Below are 12,148 nucleotides of genomic sequence, written 5' to 3'. Positions count from 1 at the left end.
TGTTTTATTTGGATTATAAACTAGAGTTCCAGAACAAATAACATTTAATTACTAAAATTATTGAAATTATTTTAATAATTTTTTAAAGGAATAAATACAAGTATACATTCTTTAAATTTATCAGTAGGAGTTGAAAACAAAAGCGCGTCATATTGACAACATGCAATCTTATTTATGAATTCCGTTAAATTTTTTTTTTTTTTTAATGAAAAACCATTATCTAAATAAATTGTGTATATAATTTTTGATCTTAGGAAACCTAACATATAAATAATCGAGTAATTGTTAAAGTATACTACTAATTTTGAAAGAAAACCTCTAGTTCAAATAAATTTTTTTATGTAATTTTTTCAGTCTTCTTATAATCTTTCATACAATTTTCTTAATTTCCTATATCTTCCATATTTTTTCGTCAAAATTTGCTGTTAACCCTGTCTTTCTAGGTGATTAAGTTTTAACTTCATTCACAACCAATAAAATTAGGTATGAACAAAGTTGCCATTTTGTTGTTAATCGGGTCAAAATAAATTTGTTTTTCGGTTGCCGTGACATCTTTACTAACACGAGCAGAAAAAGAATTATAACGAACGACTGTCATGCTTTAACTTCATTACCACGACGGCGATTATCCTTAGAAAGAAGTACTCGATATTTCAATTATATTTGTACCTCCTATGAAGTTTTCAGTTTTATTTATTGGAAGTTTCTGTTAACAAGTTTTTCGAGAAATAATATTAAGATTAGGTCAGTTTATCAAGTAAAATATAAGCGAGTCGAAGAAAGGAAACAAGTCTCAATTTTCAAAAAAACATCAACTTTTTGATATTAAGAAACTTGCATAACCTAAGTTCAAGTCAACAAAAAGAATTTAGTAAAAAAGTTACAAGCAACCTTTTTCTACGACAAATCAAATAAAAAATCATAGTCTGATAAAAACTATAGTCTGATAACATAATCAACATTCAAAATGATCTACATATGTTTTGCCTAATAAGTTGCTTTATACAAAATAACTTGTTTTTATTAGTGAGAATAGTTTTAGCAGTAAAGTTAGGTTTTTAAGGGATAGATAAAAGTTATAAGATAAGCTTGATTGTTAGACTTAAATGGTTTGTTCATTCTAGAATGGAGTGAAAAAATACTTAGACTTACAATAAGAAATAGTTACTGTAATTCATATTGTAAGGTTTTAGTTGATAATCACTTTTTGCTGTGATCAATAATTAGGGTGTATAACTTTAGTTTAGAGAAAAATGGATGAACAAACTTCACGTACTAGAAAAAAATCAAACAAAAAAAGGAATCCAAAAAAGAAAAGTAAGTTTTTGTTATTTTAAGTATAAACTAAGATTAGCAATCTAATTTGTCTTATTTCTTTTTATCTTAATTTCAATTTATTATCATCTATCGTTAAAAAAAAAAGTCTATTGGTTGTAATCAATTTAATCACACTAAAAGCCTAATTCAAGTAATAACAAATGTAAAATACAATTTTACTAAATAAAGTTTGTAGTTATGGCACAAGTTTTTGATGTCTATTTCTGCAGATCAACTATTCAAAATGGTACTTTTAGTTTAGTAACTGTTTATTTGATTATAAATAACAATTACTGAGGTTAATAATATTATTTTGAATAGTTGATTCAACAATAAATTGTCATTAAAAATTTTTCACATGTTTTTTTGTTAAAAAATTAGCTCCAAATGGAGCTACAAGTGATGAAAATGACATCAATTCTGATGATGATCTTGAAAGTGTTGCAAGTTCAGTGGATTTACCTTTAAATGAGGCATTGGAAGGTATATTGTATCATTGTTTTTAAATATAATTTGTGCGCTGCTTAGATTAATATTTATGTTTGGTGAAATATTATTGAATTATGATATTTTTTATTATAGATGGAGTAGAATATAATGAAAATTTTGAGCAAAAATTTCTTGATAGTATAGAAGGAGCACGAGAAAAAAGGTTATCTATAGATAATTATTTTTAACATGCATTTTTAATTTGTAATAACTTTATTCATTTTTGATAAAATTTATAAAACATATACCTAGCTATATATATGTTTATGTTTACCCAGGTATATATTTTTTTGAGTTGTATTTTGCTGAAATACATAATCTCAAGCTTGTATATGAAATGTATAATATACTGTGTATGGAATTTCCGAAAGAAGTTATAAGTTGTTTTTACATACTAGTGCATCCCAGAAAATTTTGATGAATGGCCTCCTCAAAGTTTCTTTTGGGTCTTATGATATTACCTGCAAATTTATAGTGAATTAAAGTAACATTTAGGGGTCTCCCAAGTTTCTTAAATAACAGCAAGAGTCAAAAACAGGCTGCATTTAGCCTGTTTATATGAAAACTGTTTGTTGTGATAAATGGTCATCTGAATGCAAAAAACAAAAGTGGCTGCAGAAGCTAAAGGATGTGAACATGATGTTAAATAGGAGCTGAGATTTGATTGGGATGATAAAATCATCCCAATCAAATCTCAGCTCCTATTTAACAAATGAATCCTTATTAGCAAAAGCTCCTATAACTTCAAGTAGAATTCAAATGTTCTAAACACACTGCTGGGACTACCCCAGAAGTATCAGCTGAATTAGACAGGATGAAGACAAACAAGTGTTTGTAGATCAATGATGATACTAGCATTTATGGTCAACAAAATATGTTGCTCCACATCTTCAACAAAACTTTCAAAGAGTACAGTTCACTGAATGCCAAATTTTGCCATGAAGCTGCCAAGCAGATAAGGGATGTATTTCAAAACAGTAAAGCTGTCTAGCACTGGGATGAAAAGCTGTTGTGTAGTAACTAGAGAAGAAACTCTGCAATTGGATTGATTGCCAATTTATCGTATCTTCTCTTATTAGTGGAAGCATAAAACTTGTTGTTATACCAAAGTTGGTCTCAGGCTCAGGAAAGACACCTTTGATGGCAGTTCTGGAACTTCTGAAGTCATTAAAATGTGATAGAACTGTGATTGGCATGTCTTTGACACAACAGGTTCAAATACTGGTAGATTTAATAGAGCTTGCACATTTTTAGATACAACTATTGCTCTCAGCTTGTTGTGGACAATCTGTCATCATTACATGTTTAAAATGCTTTTATTTGATGCATTTGGAATGTGTTTTGGTATGTGAACTAGACCTGAGATCTTACATTTAAAGAAATTCAAAGGAATTTGAAAAATGAAAATGTCAAATCATTAAAATACTTATTTTTTGCCCTTTTAAAAAACTTCACTCTAAAACCTTAGCTAACACTTGTCAGTTACAGGACATGTTACAGTTGTCAAAGATGTAAGCAGAACTAAAGATTTGAAATGTTGTTTTTATTTAATACAGTAACTATGAAAAAATTAGATTTTATTTCTATAATTCCTGAATTTCATATTTCTATGAAATTAAATTCATGTCCCAAAAAACCTATAAGACATGTTTATATCTGATTATAAGATATGTTTTGCCTTTTTAATCATTATAGTACACTGTGTACGAGTTTTAAATTTTAGTATTAAGTGAATGATTTACTTTAGATATACAAATAATGTATTTGATCATCCATATTGCAATACAGACTAATCTTTATAAATTATATAATTTGTTTTTTAATCTTATACAGTGCTAAAACACGTTACATTTCTCTTGTGGAATTGAAGAATGGTCTTTGTAAAAGATATTTATATGACTTTTTACTGAGTAGGTGAGTTAAGATTTATACTTATAAGTTATATAATACTTTTAGTCTTTTGTTTTCAAAGTTGTTAAGGTTAGATTTAGTTTTATAACTGTTACTTTTAATGTTAAAAAGCAGTTTTCAATTTTACAGTTTTTTTCAACTTTTAGAAAAGATTCACTTCTTGATCTAATTGAGAAATTGCTGAAGAAAGGTCAACCTGAAGACTGTGTGATGTCATCAGATATTAGTAGTGCCTTGTGTATACAATTAGGTGTAGCAGAAGCTACTCATATATTTACTACACTGAAACCTTTGTTAACTAACATGCTCAATGATGAAAGTGCCTCTCCGTCAGTGAGAGCTAGTGTATGTTTGTTTCAGTTTTTATTTAAAACTTAGTTAAATAAAATTTCTGAATTAACATTTTTCTTCTCTTTTCTATTACTTTGAGTAATTGATAAAACAATTCTTTTAGGCAGCATCAGCCCTAGGAATTCTATGTTTTATAGGTTCTGAAGAACCAGAGGTATTAAGAATTACAGTTATATTTTTTTACATTCAATCTTATGACCCTATATCTATGATATAAACTCAATTATTATTATTTTCAGGATACAGTGGCTTGCCTTACTGCTTTAAAAACAAGTTTTATGAAAAAGATACCTGCAGATACAAGCCATCATGTTCCAATAGCAAATTCTTTGTTGTCTTGGAGTTTACTACTTACTGTGGCTCCATCATCAGTTGTTGAAGAAAATATCTCAAGGTATAATGGTTTACAAACCTTTGTTGTTAACTTGGGTATTACTTATTTGATTTATGTGCCCTTATTACATAATTCACAGTGTTTTAAATTCTTGAACTTGCATGTAAAGAAATGAAGGATTTTAGGAAACTCTGGTAACTTAAAGTCTTACATATACTGTAAACAATCTAATAGGTACCTCAGGATTGTTACATGCCTCTGTCAAGTAAATGACCACTTTAAAATTCATAGCCTTTATTACATGTGAATAAAATGAATGTGAATGTTTGCATACATGAGCATGATAATTCATGAAAATACCTTATATTAAGTTTTTATCTTGTAAGCCTTACTTATTTTTCAAAGAATCAAAGATTTTTGTCACTAAAACATTTAATCTTACTTATTCATTCAATAAATATTTTGTAAAAAATGATGGCTAGAATGAAAAGCTTGCACAGTACACAAGAGAATGATTCTTCGTACCAAATTGCTCTAAGGAGAGTAATAAATTTTTATTGCCTCTTACAGTTTGTATATTAACATATCATAATCCATCGATCATAAAGTCCTCCTGTCAACTCTTCTTTTAGTTAAAAACAAAGCACTCCTAAAAAAGGCTCATTAATTTATTTGAAGAGGGTTGAACTTTTAGCATTTTGCATAATAACCAAAATTCTTTTTTCTTGACTTGATGAATTCATACAATTGCATATCCCTTCTTCATTACATCATAGAAACTGTATGATTATAACATGTATATAAGAGCAGAAAAAATATTATATCAAATTAATATCTATTCTGAAATAAGTTTTCTATAGTTAACTATGGCTATAGATCCATTGATAGGTGATGCAATGTTTTTTAAGTTCAATGTTGAACTCTGCCAACAATCCTCTAAATTTTTTTAGCCAATTACAGTTTATAGCAGTTGGGAATATCTCTAAGTTTGTATAATTGTCTTTTAATTAATTAAATTAAAACTTAGGTATCTAAAACAAGGATACCAAAAAACTGTAAATGAATGAAAATGTGTAAAATGTAAAAACATTGATCCTTTGCAACAACAGCAGGCTATAGAATGTTTCTCAGTTTAATTCAATTTATTGGATTAGAAAGAAAGGTCTTTTGTACTTGTGCTATTACAAATGGATCTACTTAAAACATGGAAAGTTCTCTGATTTTCTAGAATGCATTTTGGTTTAATTCATCAATGATACATTATTTTTTTAAATTTCAATGTCACTATATAAGCAAATACAGATGATTTACTTGACATAAAAGGTCAGATCAGAAATCCTATATGGGATACAGCATCTTGTATGAGTTCCAGCTTGATCATTTACTGGTGAGGCTGACATAGCATATACTGCCCAAAGCCAAGGCAGTATTACCAAATGCACTTGTCAAATTTGGTTTCAACATTTTCGTTCCAATAGCTTTCAACTTCAGGATTTCCCAAGGTCTGGTTGTCCAACTGAAGTTGATTCTTAGAGGGGTAGCCAAGCAGCTCCTACAAGAATGATCTCCTTTACTTACCTAATAAATGGAGAATTGTTGTTGATAATAGTGGTGGTTATATTATAGATTGATTGTGTTTGTAACATTCATTGTGTTATATTTTAGTATTGTGATTGATTGTGTTATAATGTAGATTGATTGTGGGTTTTAATGAATTAAACTATTTCATGAAAGTGCAAATGAATTTTCTCTCCCAACATCTTTTTTCATTAAGTTTTCATTCTTGTATGAAACTTGATGAATCAATTTTCAACAATATTTTTTTTTTCTTTTATCTCTTTCATTTAACAATGAAAATGTCTGATTTTTAAGAAATACTTTTTTGGACAAACAGTAAAGTTGAGGACAAATATATAATACCTCAAAAATCCATTTTCTGATTGTATAAGTTCTTAAAGAAATTTCATCAAAAAAAAAAAAAAGAAAGACTTAAGTAATAGGTTATGAACATCTTTATCTGCTTTTGAAAACTGATGATGACATTTTCTGATTATACGAGTTCTTAAAGAAATTCTTTAACAAAATTAATGTTAAAAGTATTAGGTTCCATTTTTTAACCATTCTATGTCATCAATCATATTGCTTCTATTATTTTATAATTAGCTTTGTTTTAAATTAAAGTATTAATGATAATATTTTAAAAGAAGAACTTTCTAGTAGTTATTATTCTGATAATTCTTGTTTGTTCAAAATAAAGTTAAGTTACATTAACTCATTTTAAAAATAGTTTTGGAAACTATTTTGTTTGTACTAGATCTGGATCCTTATTTACCTTATGAAAAAATGAACTTTATAAAAACATATAAAGGTTTTTTAAATTTTTTATCAATATTATGGTTTGGAAAATTGTTCCAAAAAAAAAAAAAAGACTTAAGTATTAGGTTATGAACATCTTTATCTGCTTTTGAAAACTGATGAAACTATTCTGAATACAAGAATACAGCAACTTTTTGATCTACATACAGTTTTCACATTTAATTATGTATAATTTTCTATTAGAATTACTTACATTTTTATAAAAAGAAGTCTCTTAAAATCTTTGCATAAAAGTAGAAGGTCATAAAATGGTTCAAGTTTGCAGTATAGTGTATAAAATATCCTTGTTACTTAATGTTGAGATTTTTTTTTCAATGTTTAGTTGCATTGCTGTTATGTGCAAAATTCTAGAACTGGGTGACTTGAATCTTCGGATTGCTACAGGAGAAACATTGGCTTTAGTTTATGAACTAGCTAGAGAAGCAAATATAAAATTTCAAGGTCCAGTTTCTACCCTTTATTCATTGTTAAGAGACTTGGCAAATGAAAGTGGTCGCCATAAAGGAAAACGAGAGAAAAAGCAGCAAAAAGCTAGTTTTCGTGATATTTTAAAATCAGTAGAAGTATTGAATTTTTTTTCCTCATGTTCTTATATTTATTGAAACTTGTGTGTGGAGTTGTTTAACTTTTTGTTTATGTGTATATAGAGAGGGCATCCTCCTAATGAGTCAATCAAGTTTGGTCAGGAGTATCTAGAAATGTCATCATGGATATGGTCAGTTTCCCTATATTTGAATAATTTGTTGCAACCTACAGTTCACTTCTTGTTCTTAAATCTCAGGCAATTACTGTTTTTAGTGTAAGACGTTATAATGCATTCAAAGATGCATTGGGCTGTGGAATCAATGTTCACCTTAAGGTGATTTATTGTAATTGATTCATCATTAGCGTTGTTGTCAATGATGTTGCTTACAATAACCTGTGGCTTATTGCTTGTTTCCTTTTCTTTTCTAGTCAAATACACTCTTGAGAGATATCTTTAGTCTTGGTTTACCTATCAGTAATCAAATAAAACTAACAAAAAATGAGAAATATGAAAGGGTAAGAAAAAAATTATTTTTCTTTTACCTGCAAACTAACTTTTTTTTTTATTCTTTGTTAACTTTGAACAGACTTTTGAAAATTCAACATTACTCTTAGCAATTACTCAATGAAGCCTGTTCAAAAGATCGAACTCTGGCAAGAAGTCTTAAGCGTGATAATAAACGTTCTGGTCTAACTTGATTTAAACCTATGTGATCAAATGTTTTGGAAAAATTATTTCATCAGTTTAACAATTGTGGCCGGCCACTTTAAATTATACTGAAAATTTTGTACAGAATTTGGTCAGATATGTTAAAGTTTATTTTTACTATATTTGCAGAAAAAAATTTCTGCATTATTTGTGGTTATTTAACCATCTTGAATACTTGTTATATTTATTATTCTGGCTTTACATTTTTTTCTACTTCAGTTAAAATCAAAGTGTTGCTTAACATAATTTGTAAAACTTCTACAGCTATTTTAGTGATAAATAAAAGAATTTTTGTTTGTGGTCAAATACACACAATGTATTTATGTATCATTTAAGTGAAATATATGGTAGATGGAGATTATTTTTTTGTTTCAATAACATTTTATTTAAAATGGTTTGTATAAGTAAGAAATCTTTTTCAAGACTCAATAGACAGGGGTTGTAATGAATAAAATATATAAAAATAATGTATAATGTATTTATCTAAAAATTTAGTAGGACATATTATTCACAGAGAATTACCTGTTTAATTTTCATTTATTAGTTTGTTACTTGACTGAAACTTTTTTGACTGAACTTTTTAACTTTTAAAGGTTTTTTAGTTTAAGTTTGTTTTTCAGTGTCAATTAAATAATAATTTTATAGAATGAGTGGAAGACAAGGTTAGTATTTCTTCTAGTTTTTTTAATAATAGTCAATTCTAACTGCCATTAAACTTGTTTAATGCATCCACAATTTTAAAACTAACTAACTTATGTTTAAATAAAACAATGTTTGATGTTGTCTGAACTGCAATTCGTTTATCTTTCAGGAGGAAAAAAAAAACCTTTAAAAGCTCCCAAAAAACAAGAGAATGAACTGGAAGAGGTTAGTTTTAAATTGTTATTATTTTTTTTTTTTTGCAATTTCTTTTTTTTTTAATTCTTTTTCAAATGCTACATTAATTGCAGCAAATACATTTAATTAATTCTATGAAAGTTTCAACTGCTCTAGTTACCATATGCACATGCTGGTTTTTTGTTTACTTAGGAGGATGTTGCTTTTAAACAAAAGCAAAAAGAAGATCAAAAAAAATTAGAGGATATGAAAAAGAAAGCAGCTGGTAAAGGTCCTCTTGGTAAGTTCATCAGTGAAATTGGTATTCAGTAATATGGATACACTGTTCTCCAAATTGATGGCCTAATCTATTTTTTCCCCTTTCAAAATTTTAATGCTTAGGTAATTTTAACACACATTTATATAACTCTGAATGTGTGTGTAACTTATATTAAAGTTATTATATTTTTTTTATTTTTAAAAGTTCAAGAACTTTCTATATAAAATATTAAACTTCATTCTCTCCTCTTTAAAATAGGGTTGGTAACATGTATAAGTAAAGAGTTTAAAATAAATTTAATAGGTAAAAGAATGGTAAGGTTTTTGATCATAATATAATGTTCCTTCAACATAATTTAATGTTCATGATACATAATGTAAAATGAAATGATATAATATTATATAAAACGAAATAATTATAAAATGAATGAAATAAATGATAATATGAAATAAAATGAAATAAATGAACATAGTATGATGTCCCTTCAACCAGATTTCATACTCTGGCCTAAGTTCTAAAAGAATACTTAGCTTCTATTAGAATATGCAACTCAGGTGGTGGCACACAATCTTTAACAAGAAAATCTTCTTTAAAATAAAGTAAATGAATGATATCTACATTCTAATATAATTATTGGCATTCGCCACAAAGTTCTAATGCAATAAGTTTAAAAAACCTTGGAGCTGCAGATTATTGTGAAGGAGTTTCAAGTTTATTTTTTGGAATTCAAAGTTCACTCCATAGTAAAGTAAAAAAAAACTTTCCTTTATGTCCAGAAGGCCGCTTCCCACTATTTGCTGCATTTAAGTTAAAAGTCATTGAGTGACCGATTTCTAAGTTGAGTTGGTAAATTCTTTAGACTACAATTATTCTCAGTTAAATTGCTTCACAATAAAGAGTGCAACGTTTTTCCTCATACCAGTCATTTTTATGATTACAAAGGGACGCTATTTGAAAGAGAAAAGAAATTTGAAAAATTTAAAATAGTTAGAAAAAAGAATACTTGCCGAATCATTGTTACTAGTAAGGGTCTTCATGAATTGATTACATGAAAACCCTGGTTAGCGATAATTACAAACCTTTGAGTGGAAATCAATCTGATCATAAATATGTCCCAAATAATCAAGACTCCTAAAAAATTCTATTCCTACGTAACGTAGTAGAATACTTTCTCGTGCTTCACACAAAAGAAATTAAAATCGACGTTTAAAGTTGTTAAACAATTTTATCGTTGTTTGAAGATTAAAGGTATGCTTAGTTAATAACACAGGCCTACAAAGAAACTTTTCTGTCTTGTTGCCAAGATTATTAGAACTGTTTTATTTCAATTTTAGGACGCTGAACCCAAAAATTACATTTTTTTTTTAACGCTAGCTTGAGCTTTTATTTATAGAGTTCCCTTTTTTGATTATAAATGGTATTACGACCAAAGCACTACTACCAACGCGAGTGAAAAACTACTCTTTTAAAATGTCGACACTTTTTTCTTTATGTAATAAGATAGGTATGTTATAAAGAAAAATTAAGTCCGAGTTTTCCATAGCTATGAAAAGTCTCTTGTTCTGATTATTTAACAGGGATATTAGATAATTCCTCTAACATAGAGACAAGAAGGTCATCACTGGTGTACAAGTCGAATTTTTTTAAAGAAGTCTGTAATTAGTTTTTAATTGTCTTTTATTCTGTATTCTCACATATGTAACAAAAGGAATCAGGGTGACTCTAGTGCAATCTAGTAAAATGTCACTGATTTCACTAAAAATAGAAACGTATATAGAAGCGTATCGTTTTAATTTAATAAATTTTCATTTTAAGTACCACATAATATCAGACAGGATGTATGTAAAAGTAGTAAGGCTATATAACAGCAAGCCTGAACTTGTTTAATATGCATTTTGTTTATTTGTTATTAACCCTTATCTCCTCTGTTTCATACTTCTTCCAACCTTTTACGTCAACCACATTAGTAAATAAAAAAGAAAAGTTTTATCTTTTTTTTAAGAATGTATGTACTCAAATTTACATCTATCTTATTAAAATGTCTATTTCATAAATATCTACTTAACAATCATGTATAAAATTTTTAAAGTATATTATACCTAAAAACACCTTTAGGATTTGGCATCAACATAGAAAAAATTAAATTTTGTTAAGTGAAAAAACTAAAGCTTATTAAGAAAAATGAATTCAGCGTCCCAAAATTAACCAGAAACAGCCCTTACATTTCCAGCACCAAAATATGTGTAATCTGTGATTTTTTCTTACAGTTTATTAATTACGTTTTTAGCCACGGGTATGCGCTACTTTTTAGCCAGCCTTCCTGATTTCTTCTTAGCCATTAAAACTGTCTGATCAGCCATAAAGAGCACTCATTAACTATTGCATAAGTAAAGGTGCTTAAGAAGATCTTCTCTCGCGAAATTTTCTTTGTTTTTATTTTTATACCTTTATATTTATGGCAAATCCAATAGCTGTTATTTTGATAGATAAATAGACTTTCCAATTTTTGCCATGCTTTTGAGAATTTTAAGTATGTTAATCTGCGATCAATTTGAAGAACAGTGAATAATTTTTACGATTTTCCTTTTCCAACTTTCAAATGATCAAGTTTTAAAAAATAAATAAATACAAAAATAAGTATTAAAATAAAAAGCTGGTAATAGAATGAAAATACTGGTTTACATATTTTTATTATTTTTAGCTAGCGGAGGAATCAAGAAGTCGGGGAAAAAGTAGATGTTTTAAAAATTGTAATATAGAACAAGCAAATTGTGTTAGCGTAGAAGAAATTGGATCGTGTTTTATGCAAAGATTTTTAAACTGCTGCTTCTTTGAAGTTACTTTAAGATATCCTCATTTTCGGATTCACATATTTCGTTTGAGTAAAATATGATTTCAAAGAGCAAGTATTATTCGGAGCGTCTTTTACTAATATATAGCGAAACCCAAAAGACAATTTACAAAAAATATCCTTAGTTTATTACCCCACTCGAAAAAATATATCCTTGGTTCAAATCTATCAAGTTAACTCGCTAATCAC

General features: G+C 27.8%; 3 protein-coding genes across 3 annotated transcripts in view; all 3 read left to right on the top strand.

The window, feature by feature from the left end:
- The window catches only part of LOC149891668 (E3 SUMO-protein ligase ZBED1-like), a 588,790-nt gene that overhangs the window by 293,881 nt on the left and 282,761 nt on the right, over nucleotides 1–12,148 (top strand). The gene's annotated exons all lie outside the window — the stretch shown is intronic.
- On the top strand, nucleotides 529–8,373 carry LOC145191211 (interferon-related developmental regulator 2-like). Its single transcript, XM_090077245.1, has 13 exons — nucleotides 529–641; nucleotides 1,243–1,317; nucleotides 1,699–1,800; nucleotides 1,900–1,969; nucleotides 3,640–3,720; nucleotides 3,864–4,062; nucleotides 4,172–4,222; nucleotides 4,308–4,462; nucleotides 7,101–7,341; nucleotides 7,426–7,493; nucleotides 7,577–7,637; nucleotides 7,733–7,819; nucleotides 7,919–8,373. Exons 2-13 carry the CDS (start codon nucleotides 1,254–1,256, stop codon nucleotides 8,000–8,002), a joined length of 1,263 nt encoding a protein of 420 aa, XP_089933371.1. The 5' UTR covers nucleotides 529–641; nucleotides 1,243–1,253; the 3' UTR covers nucleotides 8,003–8,373.
- On the top strand, nucleotides 8,537–12,026 carry LOC145187114 (translation machinery-associated protein 7). Its single transcript, XM_090077246.1, has 4 exons — nucleotides 8,537–8,674; nucleotides 8,824–8,879; nucleotides 9,042–9,129; nucleotides 11,810–12,026. Exons 1-4 carry the CDS (start codon nucleotides 8,659–8,661, stop codon nucleotides 11,842–11,844), a joined length of 195 nt encoding a protein of 64 aa, XP_089933372.1. The 5' UTR covers nucleotides 8,537–8,658; the 3' UTR covers nucleotides 11,845–12,026.

Source organism: Hydra viridissima, unplaced genomic scaffold (genome assembly GCF_058129835.1).
Source record: "Hydra viridissima isolate aposymbiotic clone 2 unplaced genomic scaffold, HvirCarnegie_v1 scaffold_2, whole genome shotgun sequence".
Classification (NCBI taxonomy): Eukaryota; Metazoa; Cnidaria; class Hydrozoa; order Anthoathecata; family Hydridae; genus Hydra; species Hydra viridissima.
Note: the sequence above shows the minus strand (reverse complement) of the source record. Positions and strands in the feature narration are given on the sequence as shown.